The 24,204-nt window shown below is 38.7% G+C and overlaps 1 protein-coding gene across 1 annotated transcript in view; it reads left to right on the top strand.

Moving 5' to 3' along the window:
* Positions 1-24,204, top strand: part of AIM1 (absent in melanoma 1) — a 258,316-nt gene that overhangs the window by 214,874 nt on the left and 19,238 nt on the right. The window contains exons 7-15 of the mRNA XM_010856701.1: positions 1,473-1,520; positions 1,608-1,726; positions 4,112-4,280; positions 6,561-6,700; positions 14,786-14,912; positions 16,583-16,618; positions 17,305-17,462; positions 18,352-18,478; positions 18,571-18,716. Of these exons, the coding sequence (XP_010855003.1) occupies positions 1,473-1,520; positions 1,608-1,726; positions 4,112-4,280; positions 6,561-6,700; positions 14,786-14,912; positions 16,583-16,618; positions 17,305-17,462; positions 18,352-18,478; positions 18,571-18,716 (1,070 nt within the window). The remainder of the gene's footprint in view (positions 1-1,472; positions 1,521-1,607; positions 1,727-4,111; positions 4,281-6,560; positions 6,701-14,785; positions 14,913-16,582; positions 16,619-17,304; positions 17,463-18,351; positions 18,479-18,570; positions 18,717-24,204) is intronic.

Below are 24,204 nucleotides of genomic sequence, written 5' to 3'. Positions count from 1 at the left end.
AAAAAAAATAAGTAATTAATACTGAGAAAAATTTAAAACAGAACACACAAATGCACATTCCAGTATCCACCAGAACAATGATGTCATCACATCATGGACCCTCTGGAAAATTCTGCTCTATACCTGTGAGAGAAAGTGAAAAAGACAACCTCTTCTAATTATGAAAATCATTTTGACCTCATGGACTCTCTGCAAGGGCACTGGGGACCCTCCAGCGACCCCTGGATTGCACTTTGAGGACCACTGCTGTAAACAAATAAAACTGAATCAGCCTATAGCACTTAGAAATCATGCAATTTTTAAGTATTTGTCTCAAGCACAAAATTGCCACTGGTCCAGCCTTATTCTCTCTCCTTAATCATTCTTAGATCACTTCTCTTATTTAACAACAATCCGGTGAGTCTGACAACAGAGTACACAGTTTCACTATGGAATCTCTTGAAACCCAGTCAAGTGGAGTGAAAAAGAGAAACAGAGTACTTTATACTTTCTCTAGGCCTTTTTATGATTAAAAAATTTTTTTTGTTTGTTTTTCTTTAGGTCTTGGGCTTTGTTGACTGTATAAGTATTCTCTTTTTAATGTCTGAAATTTTATTGTAGTATCAGGCTTTTTCTTTAGCTTATCTTCTTGAAATGTGCACATATAAATAAGCATATGCCATTTTAATCTGTAATAATGCTCTACTGAGGCCCTTCCTGTGGCCTTTCAGTCATAGACCACCCTGGTGTGATGCAAGAGCCATCAGATCACAGGCAGTCCTTAGAATGGGCATCTTGGTCAGCAATGAAAGTAGTCCATGTTCTATCTTATTTTTACAAGTGTAATTACATTTTTATTATCTTGAACATTTCTAGTTTTACTGGTCTTGTCAGATGGGCTTGAAAATGATTAGTTTTGTAGTTGTATAAAAATATATTTTGTTCCTTTCAAAGGGATTAAATAACCATGTGCAGAGAGCATTGTGAGATATACCATAAACACTTTATTTAGTTGTTATGTGATGACAAAACAGTATTTATAGATTCAGATAAGATATGTATAGGAACACACAGAATTGATTCAGCTCATTCTGGATAAGTGATTGATCCATTATAATTTCTCTGTTTATTTGAAATTATACTGGGATGGTTTGAATTATGATCTCTTAGCTGAATTCTGGTTCTGTGAACTGGTATAAAACATAGGTCTGACTCTTGGACCCTCAACTTCCCAGGTTGGTGAAAATCTCCTAAGCGTATATATGAGGAGAAACTGAAATGGCAAAATCAATTAGGGGGGGAAAAAAGCCCTTACCTTTAATAGATTCAAGTTTTAATATGACTTTGGTAGAGATCAAAGTAGATATGTAGATACGTTTCCAAATTGACAAGTGTGAGGCAAATATGACCTTACTTAAAGGATCATGGGAGGGGAAAAGGAGACTTTCCATGAAGTTTAATTATTTGTTGTGTTTTTGTTCATCTGATTACAGACAATTAGAGGAAGCGTCCAGAATAAAATCAATCCCCGACCTGGAAAAGTAAGAGTATTTTCTGTTCCTTGTCTAGAATCATTTTGACTTGACAAAGTGCAACAACAGCACTTGATACCACTCTCACTTTCTTAGGTGGTGATATACAGCGAGCCCGACGTCTCAGAGGCATGTATTGAAGTGTTCAGTGACGTGGAGGATTGTAGCACCTGGAGCCTCTCTCCTGTGATACTAGTAAAAGTCGTTAGAGGATGGTAAGAGCGGCACTTTGTGTTCCTGACTCGGAGAGTGTGTTTCACATTTTTAATCGTCTGTTTGGTCCTCAGTACTTATTTTAAATTATGCCCTTAACAATATACTGAACTGAACAATATGAAGGGCAGACAATACTAGTCTTCAGTTCAGTTCAGTCGCTCAGTCGTGTCCGACTCTTTGCCACCCCATGAATTGCAGCACGCCAGGCCTCCCTGTCCATCACCAACTCCTGGAGTTCACCCAAACTCATGTCCCTCGAGTTGGTGATGCCATCCAGCCATCTCATCCTCTGTCGTCCCCTTCTCCTCCTGCCCCCAATCCCTTCCAGCATCAGACTCTTTTCCAATGAGTCAACTCTTTGCATGAGGTGGCCAAAGTATTGGAGTTTCAGCTTTAGCATCAGTCCTTCCAAAGAACACCCAGGACTGATCTCCTTTAGAATGGACTAGTTGGATCTCCTTGCAGTCCAAGGGACTCTCAAGAGTCTTCTCCAACACCACAGTTCAAAAGCTTCAGTTCTTTGGCATTCAGCTTTCTTCACAGTCCAACTTTCACATCCATATATGACCACTGGAAAAACCATAGTCTTAGTGAATACTAAAAGCATGTCTAAGAAAAACGTTTTTTAACATTTCTGATTCTAGGAATGATGCATGTTGATGCTAGAGGAATCAGAAAAATGCAGCAGTATAAATTTCTTTTTCCCATTTTTCCCACATAATGTTGGATTGGACTAATGATCACCAGAGTCCGTAATATACTTTTGGTTTTTTAATTTTCCATAAGGTTGGTAAGAATTGCACTACTCATGTTGATAGGCCATGCACTAAGCATGCTGATAGGAATTTTAAAAATTCTATAAGGGAAATATCTTGGCTAACTTTTTAAGTGACAGTTCAGTGAAGGACTAATCTAAAATTTATTTTCTAACTTTTTGACAGCAGGTAGTTTTTGTTAAGTAAAGAAACTGGTGAAAAAAAATTGTATTGCCAGCTTAACTGCTTCAAGGAAATACACAGGAAATTGAATAAAGAAAAGCGGTTTAAAAAAAATATCACTTACTTGGCATAAATATGAATCTTTGTACCTATTTATAAATTTGTTTAAAAAAAAGGTGTAGGGCTGTAGGCATTTATGGTTTTAAAAATTAGTAAGCTTTTCTTTGGGTCTATCCATTTGATTAAATATGCAGCATCTTTCCTTTTAGACTTTAGATATTTTAATATATTTTTCTGTATATTCAACATATTCACTGGGAAAATACAATTAGCTTTTGTTCTTAAATTTGAAAACTGAAAATTATAATTTTGTTTTTAATGAAATACTGATTCTTCAACTTTTCTTAGTGTCTCTCTTTTCTTAGAAATATGAGCACTTAAGACTAGCACTGTTATATATTGTCACGAGGTTTTTATTTAGTGTTTGTATGTTGCTGAGAAGAATAAATGTGCTTTCTGGGTCATTAAAAAAGTATTACATAGTATATTTGAAAATTGCTTAAAGAATAGATCATAAAAATTCTCATCACAGGAAAAAAGATTGTTTAACTGTGAGGTGGTGGATTTATTAAATAAACTTACTATGGTGATCATTTTGTAATATACACACATATCAAATGGTCATGTTGTACAGCCAAAACTAATACAATGCTATATGTCAATTAGATCTCAATAAAACTGGAAAAATGCTTTCCATTAGCCTGCATGTAGTAGTCCTTTGTATCAGTATATCCGTTGATATGGCTCTAATATGTAAGTTAAAACCCTCAAAAGTGTTTTTTACATATATAAGAAGAAAAAACATTACAATAAAAGCCCATTTATCTGACATTACTATGTTTCCACCAACTGGCAAACTTACTATACTATAGAGCTACTATAAAAATTAGTAGCTCTATAATGTTCATACTGATAGTCAAAAATTCTCTAAAATCCTGATTGTTGTTTTGTTTTAGTTGCTAAGTCATGACTTACTCTTTTGCAACTCCATTAACTGTAGCCTGCCAGACTCCTCTGTCCACTGGGATTCTCCAGGCAAAAATAATGGAGTGGGTTGCCATTGCCTTCTCCAGGGGATCTTTCTGACCCAGGGATCAAACTTGCGTCTCCTGTTGAATCTCCTGCACTGGCAGGCAGATTCGTTACCACTGAGCTACTGGGGAGAGAATTGGCCACTAATATATTATTTATAAGGGGCTCCCTGGTGACTCAGATGATAAAGAATCCACCTGCAATATAGGAGACCCAGGTTTGATCCTTGGGTCAGGATGATCCACACACACACGTTCACACTCACACTCACACACTCTATTGGCCAGAATATTTGACTAATCAAAATCTCTCTCACCAAGACTGGCTAATAGTTTTGCTGTGTTTTATTCTTAGTTGGATTTTGTATGAGAAACCAAATTTTGAAGGGCACTCCATCCCCTTAGAAGAAGGAGAATTGGAACTCTCTGGTCTCTGGGGTATAGAAGATATTTTGGAAAGAAATGAGGATGAGGCAGTGTCGACTAAGCCCATGGTGATTGGTTCTATCAGACTTGTGGTCCAGGTGGGTAAAATTAGTAAGCTTTTAATAAAGGCAAACTGGATTTCATCTGTTCATTCAGCAAATACTTACTGAATGCTGAATGTGATTCTTTTGAGAGTTTCATTTTGTGATAAAAGTGATTGGGAAAAGTATTTTGTGTTTTATGGATAGGTTTTCTATATTTTAAATATTTGTACATGTTAATTAGAAAAGAAACATTTCTTCAGAATAAATCCTGAAACATGAATCCTCTTTCCTGGCCCCCATTCCCATCTGCAAATGTATTTTATTTAATAACCTAGTTTTGATGAACTCTGTAAGAACAGATTTTTCTTTTACTTATTTTTTTGGTTGCTCTGTGAGTTCTTATTGAGTGGCTTACAGGACTATTTTGAAAACTAAATAATCCAAAGATAATTCAGCTATTAACTCTGGGATTTCATGTGAGTTTTAAGAAAATGAGTACTTAAGGCCACTTTATGGATTGGGTAAACATTTCTTGGTTATTTATTCATTAATGAGGAACTTGAATCAGTTCTTTGTGGTTCTTGGAATTTGATGATTCTTTACCTTTTAAAAATGTAAAAGGTATCTTCCAAGTGAAAAAGCTCCATTTGTGTATTAGACTTGGGTATCAGAGTGCAACAGGGGAAAAAGACATGTTCCAAAATGAGAATGAGTAAGAATGACTAACAGTTTTTGGCAGAATAAAATGTTATTTCCTGGGTCAACATTTCTGAGTGACTTAGATGATAATTGGTATTCTAAATGATTTATCTCAATAATTTTAAGTACATAATGTGATAGACTTTATGCAAGATGTAACAGACACCGTTTTGAAATGTCATAGTGGAATAATTTATCTGCAGTTTTTATTTATTACTCATAATAAAGCAATGTTTTAAAATATCATTCAAATCCTATCTCTCATGTAGTGTCTCTCCTTCATTTTTCTGAATTCTCTGCTCTTTCTTGGCCATATTATAATCTGCTTTTTCTGTAATTGTAATCATTATACAAGTACATGTTGTTTTCCTTTAACACTGACTCTGAATCTCTTTTTTACTCTCTCTGTACCGCTTGCTGATGGTTATACTCCCACTTGGAACATCTCTCGATGATTTGCAACTGCGAGAGAGATGAGAATCTGGTGGGGTGGGGATTTAGGGTCCAGGAAGGTGGGCTGAGGGAAGTGAAGCACGCTGGTCCAGAGACCTCCTGTTTTGGCTGATGGTAGCAGGCCTCGTGCAGTTAGTGCTTTTCATGGTATTACATGGTGTGGAGTTTTATTGAGCATCATATCCCACTGATATGATGTGCTTTCAGTTGTTTTACCTTTCTTCTTACTATGGGATTTAAGCTTTTTCCTATCTTAAATGCTTCATGAGTATTTTTGTGCATTTAACAATGTATACATTTTATGATTCATGTCCTTGAGATAAGTTTTTCAGAATGGTGTCATGTTAAAGAGAAGGAACACTTTTATGGTTCCTAATACATGATGAATTTTTTTGTTAACAGATTGTGTTTATGGTTCCTTGACACATAAAAGTCACAACATATATTCAAGGGAATCACCTTTTCAGCTCATTAACTGTTCCTTTTGTTAATATTTGAAACAGTTGCCCCTGAACTGACCCAAGTGTTACCATTTTTTCTGTACCTCAGTTCACCTTGCTCTGCAACATAGAAGAGATTCAATAAATATTCGATCAGGGCCCAGGCACTCAGCCAGGAGAGGCCTTTTGTAGTGTGTTTGATGGACATGCAGGGCATGGAACAGTGACCAAAGTGCAGAGATTTGTAAATCACCGTAAACGTGCACCTTTGCCTTTATGACTTAGACCAAACCCACATCATACTCAAGGAGTGTTACCGCAGGGGCCCTTGGGCACAAGACGACAGCTGAGGAGGCAGCCACTCTATAGACTAGTGTCTCTGGATATGGATGGTCACAGGAGAGCAAGGAACTAAAACCCAGGTTACCAAGGAAAGCCAGGCAGGGTTTTCAGTGAAGACAAGGGAAATAAATAATGTTCCAAAACTCTTGAGATGCAGTTCTGGTGGTCTTTGCTTGAATATAATGCTGAGATACATGACTAATGCAATGTGTATTCCCCAAAAGATCTCATATTAGGTCCTGAGTGAAAACAGGAAAGGGATAAAGTGGCAGATGATCTGTGCAATGTTTAAAGCTTATTTTAATTATTAAAAAAAGAGAATAATGAGCTTAATGTAGAGTTTAATACATGGTGTTACTATTATACATATATACTGTATTCATGTAATTTTATTTTTTAGGATTACAGAGTTAGTCAGATTGACTTATTTACTGAACCAGAAGGGTTAGGACTTCTAAATTCCTACTTTGATGATACTGAAGAAATGCAAGGGTTTGGCATAATGCAGAAGACTTGTTCCATTAAAGTACATTGGGGCACGTGAGTATTTGCAATACAGTTTTAATGAAGCTCTTTTTTGAGTGTGAAAAGAGGACTTCAGATAATCTATCTCTAATTTGTTATCCTGTTAAGTAATTATTGACTAAAAGCTTTTATTATTTTTTTATAAGGCACATAAAAATCTTATTTTTTGGTTACTATGTTACTATAACTCAGCTTTCTTGTAAATGATAATGGTTTCTTGGAGGAAGTGCAGGGAGAAAACTGCATTTTTAATGTGGAGATTGCCTTATCGCAAAGGAACCTGATTCATTCAGAGCTGAGTTGCAGATTATACCTTCACGGTAATTCAGAGGAGGTGATTCAAAGCGTGTGTGCCCTTGATATTTCATGTGGGATGGAGGCCAACACGCATACGACTTCCTTTGACAGTTTCACACAATGCTTTCCAAAGCCCCTAGGATGTTGATTTCAAAAATTACAGGAAACTGCAAGAGTATTTTGAAGGAAGTGGGAATATTTCAGATAGGGGAGAAATTAGGCTAGAAAGTGCAGGCTGCAGAACTGAAGCTGGTGGCCCCTGCAGTGGAGTGCACAGCCCAGGGCATGTGACAGCCATGCACCGAAATGCAGGGAAAAGCACTAAAGCTTCTGCATATTTCGTTTAAAATCGCCTTTTCAGATGTTATCTTTGTGTATGTTTTCCAATAAGTTTATAGTATATTCAGCAGTTATATATGTGTAATTTATAAGTATTCATATATTCAGAGACTGCTCAAGAGTTTATATTAATGGAATATGAGTAAGATAATACATATGTAATGAATCCAAAGGTAAATACTACAAGAAACATAAATTATGGAGAGGGACCGTGGAAGTGCTACTTTAGAGAGTAGTCAGGAAAGTCCCTGGTGACTTTTAAGCAGAGATCTGAGGACGTGAGGGAGTCAGCTGTGGGACATCCCGGGGAGGCAGGGTAGAGAAGTGTCCTAGGCTGGAAGCCCAGTGTTTGCAAAGCCCTCCAGGGGATGTTTGAGCATTTGAGGGGCGGTCTGGCTGCAGTCGAGTGAGCCAGGAGGATTGGTGGTGGAGAGGGCTCATATCATGTCAGCCCTTGTAGGACTCCAGAGGGATTTTAGGTGACTCCAAGGAACATAAGAGATCATTGGAGGACTTTAATCTAACTTGTGTTTTAGGAGCATCACTCTAGCTTCTGTGAAAAAGTAAATTGTAAAGAGCTAAGAGTGGAAGCAAAGATTTGCAGTTACATAGGCGAGAAGTGTTTCGGTGACTTGGTGTGATGGTAGTGGTAGAAAAACAGTCAGATTCTGGATACATTTTGAAGACAGAACCAACAACACTGGTTGACAGGTTTTATGTGGGGTATGAGGGGCAGAGAAATGTCCAGGGTTTGGGACCACAGCATTTATTGGAATAGAAAAAAATGGGGAGGAGGAGTGAAATCCAGGTGTTTTGTTTTGGAGGTTAGATGGGAGATGCCAACTACCCATTCAAGCATTCAGGTAAGAGGTCAGGAAGGTGACTGGATACATGACACTGGAATCTTAGGTGGGGTAGGCAGGCTGGAGATATAACCTGGAGTCATGGGCGTGGAGAAGGTATCTAAACCCCATACTGGATGAGATCTTCATGCTTAACCTCACTCATTATTAGAGAAATGCAACTCAAAACCACAATGAGTTATCTTCTCACATCGGTCAGAGTGGCCATCATCAAAAAGTCTACAAACAATAAATGCTGGAGAGGATGTTGGGAAAAGAGAACCCTCTTACCCTGTTGGTAGGAATGCAAATTGGTATAGCCATGATGGAGAACAGTGTGGAGATTCCTTAAAAAAACTGGGAATAAAACTGCCATTTCACCCAGCAATCCCACTGCTGGGCATACACCCCGAGGAAACCAGAACTGAAAGAGGCGCATGTACCCCAGTGTTCATTGCAGCACTGTTTACAATAGCTAGGACACGGACGTACCCTAGATGTCCATCGGCAGATAAATGGATAAAGAAGTTGTGGCACATATACGCAATGGAATGTTACTCAGTATAAAAAGGAACATATTTGAATCAGTTCTAATGAAGTGAATGAACCTAGAGCCTATTATACAGAGTGAAGTAAGTCAGAGAGAGAAAGACAAATACTGTATATAATGTATATATATGGAATTTATAAAGACAGTGCCAACAATTCTACATTCATGGCAGCAAAGGAGACAGAGATGTAAAGAACAGACTTTTGGACTCAGTGGGAGAAGGCAAGGGTGGGATGATTTGAGAGAACACCACTGAAACATGTATACTGCCATATGTAAAAAGACAACCAGTGCAGGTTCGATGCATGAAGCAGGGCACCCAAAGCCGGTGCTCTGGGACAACCCAGAGGGATAGGGTCAGGAGGGTTCAGGATGGAGGGACACAGGTATACCCATGGCTGATTCATGTTGATGTATGGCAAAAACCATCACAATATTGTAAGGTAATTATTCTCCAATTAAATAAATTAAAAAGAGCAGGAAAGTCATCTGAGCTTTAGGCACTTTTATATTTAGAGATTAGGAAGAAAAGGAGGAATCTAAACAAAAGTTTCTTCATCTCTTGCTGCTTTTGAGTTTTTCAACATCAAAGAGACCTATAAGTCTTTTGTCTCAAAGTATTTAAGGCTGAGAAATATCACTAACTCACTCCAATATTCATCCCTGGAAAATTCCATGGACAGAGGAGCCTGGAGGGCTGCAGTCCATGGGATTGGAAGGAGTTGGACACGACTGAGTGACTGAGCTCGCACACACGCATCATATTTTTATCTCCATGTCTGGATGATTTCATGACTCAGGCTTGGGCTATGTGGAAGCGTAACGAGCTACAGTTAAACGACATTTCTTACCTTGACAGTGAGTTTAACCTGGTCTTACAGGTGGTAGTTACAAACCAGTCATATTTTACACATTTTGATGGGCTTGCATGGTGGCAGACACTTTTTTTCTGGTTCTTCATTGCCATCAGGGTAATAGAAAGCTGCCTTAGATGTCAGTTCAGAGTTTGGGCTTATTGAACTCAGTCAGCTTGGTACCAGGTCAGTAGTACTTTTACAGATCTCCAAGGGGAGCCTTGATGGCTTGGGGAAATTGAGCTGATAGCAAGTATTCAAGCTGACACTGCCTCTGTTGGTGCAGCAGTCCTATGAACTGATGGAAGAGAAGCCTTAGCTGTGCGGGGGTGCTTCTTCAGATTCCATGAGGAGATTTACTCCAGGGCCTGTTCAATCTGCATTAGGCTTTTCCACACATACACACATTCAGAGTGAAGTGAAGTGAAAGTGGAAGTGTTGTGTTCGACTCTTTGCGACCCCAAGGACTATACAGTCCATGGAACTCTCCGGGCTAGAATACTGGAGTGGGTAGCCTTTCCTTTCTTCAGGGATCTTCCCAACCCAGGGATCAAACCCAGTGTGTTACTTGCTAATTTCTTATTTGGGAAAATGAGAACTTTCTAACAAAATTTTCCTCTCACATTGTGTTGAGTGAGATTTGTCTTTAAGCAGCTGGCAATGCCAGCACCCATCCTTGCAGAAGTGACAGTGTATCTTATCTTGAGTCTATTTCTAATAAATAAAATTAAGGAATTTTAAGGCTTCAAAGGCAGCATAAAGAACATCTGTTCCAACACCATCATTTAATCAAGGAAGACAGGTTTTGGCCACTTCATCAAGTTGGATTAGTTGTTAGGATTAGTTGTCAGAAGAACAGGTACTAGAATGCAGGTGTTCTGAAATCGAGGGACATTTTTTTAATAGCCACATATTCTTTGGTCAATGCTAACATGAAATACTTGATATATAAAAATATATGTAGGTATGTGAACTATGAGGCCTAGTAATCAAACAAGCCCCTCATCGCGCAACTGAGAACCTCACCATTACTAACACGCTGCAGCACCCAGCATAGCCCGCCTGTTCCCATCCCCCTGACTTCTCCACGTGTGAGATCCCTCTCTGGAATTTTGTGTGTTTCTCAGCCCCTTGTTTTGTGGTGTCACCATATAGTATCTGTCCTTTCAGTATTTTTAGCTGTGCTTGCTTTTGAAATTTATAAAACTTTTAAAATAAGGAGCTGTGGCTTGTTCCTTTTTCTCCACATTGTTTCTGAGAGTCCCCATATTGATGAGTATATGTGTACTTATTCTTTTTCATTGCTATTTAATATTCACTGCATATATTTCCTTAAGGAGTATACTGAAGCCCAGCTTTTTATTATGAAAGTTTTCAGACATAAGCACAAAAGTAGAAAGGATAGCAAACACCCATATACCCTCCACTTTGATTCAGTAATTGTTAACATCTTGCCATATTTGCTTTATCTTCTTTTCTGAGCACTTGAAAGTAAGTTGCAGGTATTGTGACCCTTCATTCCTATAAACTTCATCCCAAATCTCTCTAAAATGACATTTTCCTACAAAACTACCATTATCACACCATAATTTGCAATATGGCCATGATAATATCTACCCAATAGTCCATAAACAAAATTTCCCCATTGTTTCAGGAATGTCTTTTATAGATGTTTTTAATTAGTTTCCAAGCAAGGCTCATATATTTGGTTGTCCTATCTCTTTGAAAAGTCTCTTTTAGTCTCTTAAATACCCCCATCTTTGTTTCCCATGCCATTGATTTTTTGGAAGAATTTAGGTCAGCTGCTTAGCGTATGTGCCATAGTCTGGATTTTCTGAGTGCTTCTTCATGGTATCATTTAACTTGGTCTTCTGTCACCTGAAATTTCTATATACAGGCAGTTAGGTCTTCATGTATAATCAGATGCAGATTGAAGGGGTTTGTCAAGGATGTTACTTCTATAGGTAGTGACACATACTCATGCTGCGTTAATCAAGCCAAATTTGAGTGTCGGTTACACTGATGCTTCCCACTCCTCGCCACTGTAAAGGTACCAGTCCCCCCTTGAGATTCAGAGCCTGCTCTTGTTTGAATAACGTCAAAGTTGGCACATTCATATTTAAATCTTCTGACTATCCCCTTGGTTTCTGTATGTAGCCAACATTCATGTGCAGCCATATCTAGAGAATAAGACTTAGAGCCAGCTGGAAAAACTGTTTTTGGTTTAAGAACAAGTGAACAAGATAAGGTTTTTCTTGTCTGATTCAGAGGGTGTTTCTGAAAGAGTAATGACATAAATGATTTTCATGAATGTATGGATGACCATTGTTATTAGTTCAACATTAGTTCAACAGTATTCCTTTGTATGTATACCTTTGTTTTTTTTATAAAAATATTTGTATTCATTTATTTATGGCTGTGCTGGATCTTTGTTGCTTGCAGGCTTTTCTCTAGTTGTGGTATGAGGGCTTCTCATTGCACTGGCTTCTCTTGTTGCAGAGCACAGGCTCTAGGGCCCGTGGCTCGGCAGTTGTGATTCCTGGGCTCTGGAGCACAGGCTCAGGAGTTGTGGCACACAGGCTTAATTGCTGTGCGGCCATATGGGATCTTCTCAGATCAGGGATTGAACCCGTGTCCCTGCGTTGGCAGGCAGATTCTTTACTACTGACACCAGGGAAGCCACATTTGTTATTGTGTTTTTAAACTCATACTTTATAGACATACAGTTTATTCATAATATAGGCAAAGGCTGAATACATGAGAAAATAAAAGAAAATGAAATCACACTGTGCGAAGGTAGTTTATCTCCTGATGGCCTTGTGAATAATGTATCTTGTTGGAATAGAATTAAGGGGAAAAAGGATCACACTCTGTATATGAGTTTTCAGATTCCAAAGTCCACCCCCATTCACAAATGTGTGTTTGAGCTACCCAGCAGGCCCTCAGCATTTACTGAGGAAGTTACCCAGCAGGCCCTCAGAATTCACTATTTGCAGAACAGCAGTCTTCAGGTGTGCCAGTTTATGTGTTCAGGCTTTTGGACAAAACCCTCTTTATCCCAGATTACCTTCCTTCTATAAGTGTTAACATGACTAAGCTGTATGCTTCAAGGAAAATGAGATGTTTAGTAGCAGATGAATACATACCCTTAGAACTCAAACTGTAGAAGAAAACACTTAATGAAAGAGTACTTCAGTAAGCACCATGTCAGAATCTCAGAATCACTTGTTGATGAGCCATCGTCTGTGTTTATAAAAAATTCAGACTGTTCATTTGTGAAGAGTCAGACCTCAAGGCCCTTGGCTTGTTATTGGCCGAAGAGCACACTTTATAATAAACTGCTGTTATTTAGCTAGGGCATGAAATCAGTGTGTGATGTGCCTTTGAGAGCTTTGGGCTCCAAAAAAAGACGTAGTGCATTCTCTTTTTTTAATTTATTTTTAATTGGAGAATAATTCTTTACAATGACGTGTTGGTTTCTGCCCTAAAACAGCGTGAATCAGCCGGAAGAATACATGTGTCCCCTCCCTCTTGAACCTCCCTCTCAGCCCCACACCCCATCCCACCCCTCTAGGTTGTTGTACTGGGTTGAGCTCCCTGTGTTGTACAGCAATTTCCCACCTACCTACTTTACATGCGGTAAAGAATGTGTCCACTCTACGCTCTTAATTTGTCCTGCCCCCTCCTTCCCCCGCTGTGCCCACAAGTCTGTTCTCTGCATCTCTGTTCCTGCCTTCCCACCACCTCCCAGTCGTCCCTGTAAGTATTGCCCTGACTTCTAACACTGTGGATTAGTTTTGATTCCCCCACCCACACCACACACGGCCTCTCAACACTGTGTGTGTGTGTGTGTGTGTGTGTGTGTGTGTGTGTATGTTGGCAGGTCTCCAGTAGGATTTTGACTATAAATCCCTGTATAATTAGTAAGTCTAAAGAAGTTACTGATTTATCCAGGACAGTCTGTAACAGAAACTCACCAAAAACGTGCCCTTGGGCCAAAACTGTGAACAAGAGAAAAGCAAAGAGGGGAGAATCAGATTCATTTTGTAGGTGAAAGATTACCTTTACAGCCAGCTTCCTCTTGTGGCCTGTGCTCTGGGGAACTTGGCACAGTTAGCCCAGCTAGGATGCTTTAGCAGGACTAATAAAGAATTGGTGGGTATAAGTGATCACCAAGATGTCACATTTGCTTGTCAAGAGGGTATATTACCATCTCTCTTATAAAGAAGTCACTTCTCCAGCAACAGCGACTTCACCAGAACCCTCCAAGGAACCAAGAAATTGATAAGACTGCAGTCTTTAGGGACAGTTCATGTGAGGCATGGTTTTCTGGTTTCCTGGTTTCTAGCACATTAGAGGAGGGTGAGGCTTCTGGTTGCCTGACCACAGCAGAAGTGACAGCTGACAAGTGTGATAGAAGGGTGTGGTATTGAAAAACCATAAAAATCAAGTCCAAGGACTCAAAAAGCATTGGGCCTGGGAACAAGCAGTCTTTAGACTTTGAGAGCCCCCACAGACATCACTGTGCATTAAGTCATGCTCCCAGTGCTGATCCTGAGTGACTGTGAAAGCAGAAATTATGTTCAGTGCACGCTGGAATGAGAAAGACTGCTGTTCAAGAATGACTAGGACCTTGGTTTTGGGGTCAGCTTGGATCAGCCCTGCATTTAGTACTTGTAGCTGTGCGGCCCTGGGCAATTTAACTTCACCTGTAAAATGGGGACTGTATCTTTTCCTTGTAGCATTGTTGTAAGGATCAGATGGAATTCCTTGTAAGCTCTAGATATTTGTTAGCTGTTCCTAATTTTTGACACTATGACAGATGATTAGGTGGAACATCCTATTTTTGGTTACAAATGAGATATAACCTTTTAAAGTGTGAAATCTCCTGGCTGGAGCCTCTGTAAATACATACACAGGGCAAAAGATAACTACTTTTATTACTTGGAAGTAACAGACATTTAAACTTTGAAACAGTTCATAATAGAAAGTAAAATCAGTGGACAAAGCTAGCCAAGCCAAGGAAACAAACAGAAGCTCAAGAGGTGCATATAATGGCTTATTCCTCCTGGAGTCCAACATTGCTCCACTAAGTGCACCCACACTTGTGTGTCCAGACCCACATCCTCCCCTGTTCTGGTCCTCTCTCATCTGTGGGGTGCAGTGTTCCACTGACAGAAATGATGAACTGTCTGCTTCTTCCTTGGTACTTATTTAGATGGCTGATTTATGAAGAGCCTGGATTTCAGGGTGTCCCTTTTATCCTGGAACCTGGTGAATACCCTGACTTATCCTTCTGGGATACAGAGGAGGCATACATTGGATCCATGCGGCCACTGAAAATGGTAAAGATGGAATCCGATCATGTGTTCTTAGAGTCAGTAATTCTTTGCTTGACTTTGATAATTCATGGGATGTGACTTTAAAGCAATAAAGTAGAGTTTTAAAAGATAAATATGTAGAGGATGGGACTTATTGCTAGATAGAAATAATAGAAAGGATAACTTGATAGTTGCTACAGATGGAAAAAAAAATGTGGATAAACCCATAGGTGTTCTTGGCCATGCAGAGTCACTGATGTGTGACTCTGCATGGCCCTTGGCAGATGTGAGAAGTGAGAAAGTGAAGAATTAAATCAGGAGGACAGACAAAGTCCAGCTTGTAGGTGTTAGAGAAGGGGATAATTAGGAGAGCATCACGATAACTCAGGGCTTCCCTGGTGACCCGTTTTGACCTCATGTTGAGATGCGTCATAGGAAGGTTCACTAAACACGTACAGCATGAGTGAGGCTCCTGTTACAAACATGTTCTTCAAATTCCACTTTGTGGTTGTCTTCTGAGTCAGTTTGAAACAAATTAGAAAGTCAGGAAGATAATTTTTTATCTTAATTTTATCCCTCCTGCCACAGGTTGTGGCTTAATTATCTGTCTGCTTGTCTTCATGCAAATAATTCTGGGCTTTTTTTCTAAAATTAAATCCTCTTTCGAAGAGTAAAGTTTTGTAACTTTTCTGAATATGTAAAAGAATTGCCTCAAGTTTTGAAGGCAGTTTTTAATGATGACCTACAGAATTGTAAAGTTCACAGAATTCGAAAAGGATTCCTTTTGAAAAGCATACTTAGTTGATTGTATGAACCCTGGTTTGTTGATTAAAATCAGCCACATTCCTTTTTAATTATAGTTCATTTGCTTTATTCGAGATCTGTGGCTATACTTTATTTTTTTCACTTATATATGTAACAACTTAAAAAAAAAAAGCCTTTTGACTTTCCCACTGCTGGTTTAAACTCTTACCTTATTTAATTCTTTTGTGTGACACCTCTTCTATGATTTTAGTGAGATTTTTGGATTAAAATTTCTTTATTCTAAACATATAGCAACCCCCATAGACCCATCCTCTATGGGATGTTTTAAATTTATCTAAGAGTTAACCTAATTATTTCAGGAGCCCTTCAGATCATATTGTGAACTTGAGTGAACTTCAACAGCTTTGTAAGCCAGAGGTTGCAAAATCAAATGCCTCCAGGGCCAGGCAGCAAATAGGCGTGAACAGGATGACAGGGAGCTGAATCCCGGCAGAGGTGGAGACGGGCAAAGTGGAGCCCGTATCCCTGCTGGAGGGTGAGCCTAGTGCAGCGTTAATAAGCACAGAAGGTGAGGGTTGCTGCCTGTGAGAATTTGAGTCTAGAGATGTAAAATCTTAGACTGCTTTTTAAGAGAGGTGAGAAATAGGCCTTTTTAGGAGTTTAATGAGTTTAAAAAAAACAACAACCAAACATCTATTTGGTTAAAAAGCACAGATACCATGCAGCTTGTAGACTGCCTCTGTGAGACTCTTCCTCATATCTTCCCTGCATTTTGGGGAATTTTAGAACTGTCTCCACATCAGTTAAACAAACCAGAATGTAGTTGCTCTGTGTGGTTCCGTGGCTTATCACAGACTGCTGTGGGTAATAGCAAATGGTAACTTATCAGTGACAAGCCACTTTTCTTAGAATATTATTTTTCTTTTCAGGGTGGCCGTAAAGTTGAATTCCCTACAGATCCTAAGGTAATGTACGTTTTTAAAGAATTTTACTCCCATTCCATCTTCATGAAGATAATACTTGCGTGATTTTCTGTTTCACTTCCATAAGACATAACTGCAGTCAGCGGGAGTTGTCCAGCTTATACATGTCATCACCTTCAGGTGGAAGGTGATGCTGAGAGCACGAGTTAGCACCAAGTGTGTGCAGCCATGGCTCAGAAGGTTCACTGTTGTATTAAGCTGTAATTTGCAGTTGTATTTACCAACTGCAGGGCCTGTTGCTACTTGCCTGAAAGGAAAAACCTTACTTTTCAAGACAAGTTCTCCCTACTCTAAAATTCTCCTTCTGCTAGTTCTGCTTTGCACATCTGTGACACACAGTTTGATCTATAGTGTGTTTCATTTTTAAAACATTTTAACAATACTTTGGTTCCTTAGTTTGGCCTGAGAAAAATTCTAAATATCAATTCTAGACATTGAACAAAAACCAATTATGCATCTGTCTTTTGAACTTTGACTTCAGGCTATACCACAGCAGGAGAAAAATTCTGATTTTTAAAATTACAAGATACTTTTATTTAGTTAATTTAAAAATGTGATTATAAAATTTGTGTTCCAGGACTTAGTGATATTAAGTGACTGATTTAGTGTTTAGCTATTGAGATATTTGACTTCTTACAACTTACTGGCATATCTCATTTCTGTTAAAGGTAGTTATTTATGAAAAGCCTTTCTTTGAAGGAAAATGTATGGAGCTGGAAACAGAGATGGGTAGGTTTATCATGGAAGGAGGTGAAACAGAAGAAACCACTGGAGATGAACATTTGTCATTTGTATCAGTGGGATCTATGAAAGTTCTACGAGGCATGTAAGTAGACAGGAGTGACCTATAAGGATTCCTTTTTATTCCCTTTAATAACATTAAAAACATGGTCTCTCTCCCCCAAAGATAGCATTCCAAATTGCAGGGTGGAGTGAATAAACATGTTTTCTTCAGCTAGTGGTGACCTGGATTTGATGGGCTAGTTTGGGATCAGTCAGCTGGGCAAGGCTGATAAATTGGGCCATCCAGATTGATCAAATCTACAATCTTCTTTATTGATATTATGCTCCAAATGATTGAACTGTTAGTTTGCTATTTTTTAGGATCATATTCTGTACTTTATAGAGCTTACCTATTTTCTTTAAATTCTACACTTGAAAATGGCTTATAAGTAGCCCAAAATATACAATATATTAATTGTTATTGGAAGAAAGTTCATCCAGTTTTATTTGTTAAACTTCTTTTGAGTCAGTTCTTAAACACACTTAGACAAACATGTACACGTACATGCTGACCTCCCTATAATCCTTTAAGGAACATTGGTATATACTTCTTAGGTTAATTTCTTGGTGAAGTGAAGTGAAAGTTGCTCAGTCATGTCTGACTCTTTGTGACTCCATGGACTGTGGCCCACCTGGCTCCCCTGTCCATGGAATTCTTCAGGCAAGAATACTGGAGTGGGTTGCCATTCCCTTCTCCAGGGGAATTTCCTGACCCAGGGATTGAACCCAGGTCTCCTACATCGAAGGCAGATTCTTTATCATCTGAGCCACCAGGGAGGCCATTCTACTAATCTCTTAAATGCTAGGGAAGAATTCCAGTAGTCATAATGCATGGGTCCATGTCTAGCTTTATAGCTATTTACATTTGTCAGTGACACAGATATTTTAACAGTACTGAAAATTTCTACTCTTTCATGTTCTTTCTGTTGTAGTTGGGTTGCTTATGAGAAGCCTGACTTTACAGGTCATCAGTATTTGCTTGAAGAAGGAGAATACAAGGACTGGAATGACTGGGGAGGCTACAGTGGAGAACTGCAGTCTTTACGACCTATATTAGGTGTAAGTTACAGAAAAGCTAATGAGTAATACTCGGGCATTTTTGAGTAATAATTGGCTAGTCTTTGAATTTTGAATTTTTTTTTTCTCAATAGGATTTTTCAAATGCTCACATGATAATGTACAGTGAAAAAAACTTTGGATCCAAAGGTTCCAGTATTGATGTATTAGGAATTGTTGCTAATTTAAAGGAGACTGGATACGGAGTGAAGACACAGTCTATTAATGTACTGAGTGGAGTGTAAGTGAAATAACCCAATGGGGATTTTAATAGTGAGCTTCACTTTGGTTTGTGTTAAAGTAATGGAGTCTTTGACCCAGAGTAGACAATAAGTACATGTCTCAAAAATGAAACATTAAATTAGCCATTTAATACTGCTACAGTATTTTTATAACTGCTTTTTAAAATCTTTCTCATATAGTATCTTTTATATGTAATATAACATTGGAGCAGAATTTGAGTTGCATTATGAAATCTGCAGATTCACTTCCCTTGTCATTCTTCATGAAAAAACACATGAATTTCTTAGGACTGGACACAAATAATAGTGATTTAACATTAGAAACCTGAAGTTGGGACAAAGTCCCATTTGATTTTCTTATGGTCCTACATCTGCTCTATTATATTTCCTATTATTTTTTCTTCCAGTTATATTAAGATATAGTTGATATACATGACATATTCATCGTGAAATGATACCAAAATAAGTTCAGTGAACATCATCTCATAGATACAAAATAGTAGAAGAAAAAATGTTTTCCTTGTGAGGAGAACTCTTAGGATTTACTCTCTTAACAATTTTCATATATAGCATACAGCAGAATTAATTATATTAATCATACTCTACATGATATCCCCAGTATTTATTTATAACTGGAAGTTTATACTTTTTGACCATCTTCATCCAACTCCCCCCAATCCCCACCTCTGTAACCACAAATCTGATCTCTTGTTCTATGAGTTTGTTTGTTGTTTTGAAGTATAATTGACTTACAACAGCATGTTAGTTCATGGTACACAACATAGTGCTTTAATATTTCTGTGCATTTCGGAATGATCACCATGATAAGTCCAAATCTGATCTCTTGTTCTATGAGTTTGTTTGTTGTTTTGAAGTATAATTGACTTACAACAGCATGTTAGTTCATGGTACACAACATAGTGCTTTAATATTTCTGTGCATTTCGGAATGATCACCATGATAAGTCCAAATCTGATCTCTTGTTCTATGAGTTTGTTTGTTGTTTTGAAGTATAATTGACTTACAACAGCATGTTAGTTCATGGTACACAACATAGTGCTTTAATATTTCTGTGCATTTCGGAATGATCACCATGATAAGTCCAAATCTGATCTCTTGTTCTATGAGTTTGTTTGTTGTTTTGAAGTATAATTGACTTACAACAGCATGTTAGTTCATGGTACACAACATAGTGCTTTAATATTTCTGTGCATTTCGGAATGATCACCATGATAAGTCCAAATCTGATCTCTTGTTCTATGAGTTTGTTTGTTGTTTTTGAAGTACAGTTGACTTACAACAGTATGTTAGTTCATGGTACACAACATAATGCTTTCATATTTCTGTGCATTTCAAAATGATCACCATGAAAAGTCTAGTTACCTTCTGTTGCCATACCAAGATACTGCACAATTATTGATAATATTCCTGATGTTGTACATTTCATTCCCATGACTCATTTATTTGGTAAATGCAAGTTTGTACCTCTTAATTCCCCTCACCTATTTCACTCATCCTCCCACCTCCCTCCACTCTGGCAACCATCTGTTCTCTGTATCTATGACTGTTTTCTGTTTTGTTATATTTGTTCCTTTTGTTCTTGGATTCCACATATAAATATGTGGTATTTGTCTATTTCACCTAGCATAATACCCTCTCAGTTCTCCCATAATGTGCAAATAGCAAAATTTCACTCCTTTTCATGGTGGATTAATATTCCGTTGTGTGTGTGTGTATGTGTATACACACTACATGTATCTCTGTTAGATATATAGGTTGCTTCTATGTCTTGGATATGGAATGCTGCAGTGAATATAGGGGTCCTTGTATCTTTTTGACTTAGTGTTTTTGTTTTCTTTGGAAGAATACCCAGAAATGGAATTGCTGCATTGTGTAGTTCATTTTTTAACTTTTTGAGGAACCCATGCTGTTCTCCATAGTTACTGCACCAATTTATATTCCTACCAACAGTGCACAAGGGTTCCCTTTTCTCTACATCCTCGCCAACACTTGTTATATGTTGCCTTTTTGACGGTAGCCATTCTGACAGGTGTGAGACAATATCTCATTGTGAATTTGATTTGCATTTTCCTGATGATTAGTTGCGTTGAACATATTTCAAGCGCACACTGGTTGTCTGTAGGTCCTTTTGGAAAAATGTCTGTTTGGGTCCTCTGCCTATATTTTAATCAGATGGTTTGCTTTTTGGTGTTGAGTTGTAGGAGTCCTTTGTTATTTTGGATATTAACCCTTTATCAGATATGTTGTTTGCAAATATCTTCTCCTATTTATTCAGCTGGTGCCTTTACGATTGGTTGGTGGTTCCCTTTGATGTACAAAAAGCTTTTTTGATGTAGTTCGTAGTTTGATGGAGTCCCTTTTGTTTATTTTTGTTCTTGTTTCCCTTGCCTGAGGAGACATATCCAAAAAGATATTGCTAAGACATGTCAAAGAGCATACTGCCTATGTTTCCCCTAGGAGCTTTATGGTTTCAGATCTTAAATGTAAATCCACTTTGGGTTTATTTTTTATATGGTGTGAGAAAGTAGTCCAATTTGATTCTTTTCCGTGTAGCTGTTGAATTTCCTCAGCACGATTTATTGAAGAGTCTTTTCCCCTTTGTATTAATATAGTATTGCCTCCTCTGTTATAAATTAACCATATAGGTGGGTTCATTTCTGGGCTATTATTTTAACATAAAAATAATTGTTTCAGTGTACCTGGAATTTGCTACTGTGCTTTACTAATGCTGACGTAAGTTTTTATTGAAAGTTGACTAGTCAAGACTCCTTGGGATGCAAGTGGCTATAGGTCAAACTCAAATGGCGTAAGTGATAAAAATGTAATATACTGGCGTGCGTAACTGAGAGGTCCTGACGGTACGGAAGTTTAGACACTGTGTGCGAACTTGATCTCCATCTCTTGACTGGGCTTTTGCTATGCTGGCTTCACTTTAGGCAGGTCCTTTTGTTACCAAGTCCAAGGTCATACTGCTCGCCATACTACAGGCCAGTAAATCTAGAGACGAGGTATTAGGGCAAGAAATAGTGACTTTTTTGGAAAGCCAGAGGACTGAGACTAGTCTTTTGGACTTGTGTCCAAAAGAGCCATCTTGCTGGGGTTTGGATGCTAGTTTCTTTTATAGAACATAGAAGGGGAAGTGAAGCAGTAAAGTAAAAAGGACAATAAATTGTTGCAATTATTCCCTGGGATGTGGAATACAGACTCCCCAAGGGATGTGTTAATTTTCACTTTCCTGCAGCCAGGTGGGCCTGGTCAGGATATTTCCTGTGAGCTAAACAAAAAGTATTCTAGGTTAACACTTGGGTGTGGGAGGCAGGGTTCCCAGAAGTTGGCCATTATGTTTAAGCTATGGCAGGATCCCTTTAGTGATTAACTTGGAGCAAAAGCAATGGAGAACACAAAGGCTAAGGTAGAAGAAATGGATTAAATATGGAGTCAGATTTGTTCTACCCTGGTGGCTTAGCAGTATAAAGAATCGGCCTGCCAGTGCAGGAGACACAAGAGATATGGGTTTGATCTTTGGTTTGGGAAGATCCCCTGGAGTAGGAAATGGCAACCCATTCCAGTATTCTTGCCTGGAAAATCCTATGGACAGAGGAGCCTGGTGGGCTCCAGTCCATGGGGTCATAATTGGACACAACTTAGTGACTAAACAGCAAGAACAAATCATACTTTCTATCTGGAGCCTGTGGCAGCAGCATCTGGTTTCTGTTCTTGACTGCTTCCATTGGAAAGCTTCTCTCTCCCACAGAGGTTCCAGGTTTGACTTTGATTCTGTACACTTAGGTCATATGGCTGTATCTGAACCAATTACTGTAGCCAAGGAGAAGGCCATGCCTATGATACATGCACAGCTCTGGAGCTGAGATGTAGGGTCAGTCCACTGGGGGCAAGTTATATATGATTGGGCTGAGGGGTTCCCCAGGAACATCAGATAGAGTAGAGGCAGATATTGGATTGGCAGGAACAGATGTCTGTTAAAGTGAGCCCTATGATTATTTTTATGGTCCAGGCTGATGTAAGTTATAATTTGTTATGAGAGTATTCTTAAATGGTCATATGAAATTGACACTGGTTCTGTTGAAAGTGTTTGGTGTTAGGTTCTTATGGCATGAGTAACATAGGCTGTATGACTCGCTCTAACCTCAACTCTACTGTGACTTTCCACAGACGCCCTGGATGTTTTAGATGCATCTACAATGCAATATGCTTTTAACGTTAGTCATGTCATTAAATTCTTGTGTTGGTTCTTGCTTGTGGCACCATCTTGGCAGAATGACACAGTGACTTCTGGGGCTTCCATTCTTAGCAGGAAATGCCTTCTCCTAGGTCCTGTTCTGGAACCCTAATGTATTAGAATCTCCCATAGACGAAGGTCTGGCATTCAGAAGTCATCTGAAATATTGCTGTGGCTTGATAGTATTTTTGACTGCCTTTAAAGTAAACTATTTAGAGGGAGAATATACAATGACCAACTCAGTATGGGGAAACAGTTGAACATTTTGATACTTACCAGGTGTGTTGGGTCCATTAGTCAGAGCCCAGTCATACACCCTTGCAGAGGAAGCAAAAGGATGCTGGGTGGATTCCCATCGGGCATGTGTGTAGATTATGCTGTTAGCACAGGTAAAACTACTGTGCCTGGAGTCAGTCTCTTTTTTACCCAGCCCTTGTTTACTTAAAATCTGTTTCCTTTATAAAAGGTTGCTTTTATGTTCCTATTTTTAGTCATTTCTAGTTACACTTCCTGGCTTGGGCTTTTTCTTTTTGGTTGGTTGGTAGCAGTTGGGTTTTGTTATTGGGGGAAGTTGAAAGGAGGCGTGCATGTGCATGCACAGACGCACACAGCCACTTCCTTTTACATTCTGGGTTGTAGAAGTGCTTCAATTTGCCAAGACCAGCTGCTTCCTCATATTTCACTCAGAGGATCATTAGACAAATATTTATTGAGGTCTAGTATGTGCAAAGCATTGTATCCTCAAAGAAGTTATAGTGTTTATATAAAACATAATTATTGCTACAAAAAATGCAAAGATTAAGTGCTGTGGGGACCTACAGCGGAGAGGAATGAATTTCCAGCTTGGACAGAGGGAAGACTTTGGAGGAGGTAGCACTGGAGTTGAGCCCTGCGGATAGGAAGGTTGAGATGTGCCAGTGTCACGTGAGTAATAAATTCCCTGGGTGATAAACTCATTAATAATAACTCTGAACCTGAGAACGGCCTTCAGGAAGGGTACCCGTGAATCCAGCAGAAGAGGTTTTAGGAACTACATTTCATTTCTTGTTGAAACATCAGAAGAGTTGCCTTTACGCATCCTCGCTCATCACTTCCTAGTTCTATGCTGTCCTCTTGATTAGTGAAAACTGGGCTAATTTTTTAAAAACGAAGAGCAAAATGAGATATTTCTGGAGTCCAGATTTTTTTCAAAAAGTGTTGTTGTTTTGACTCAACAGAAGGACAGG

Source organism: Bison bison, unplaced genomic scaffold (genome assembly GCF_000754665.1).
Source record: "Bison bison bison isolate TAMUID 2011002044 unplaced genomic scaffold, Bison_UMD1.0 scf7180017864373, whole genome shotgun sequence".
In the NCBI taxonomy this organism is placed as follows: Eukaryota; Metazoa; Chordata; class Mammalia; order Artiodactyla; family Bovidae; genus Bison; species Bison bison.
Note: the sequence above shows the minus strand (reverse complement) of the source record. Positions and strands in the feature narration are given on the sequence as shown.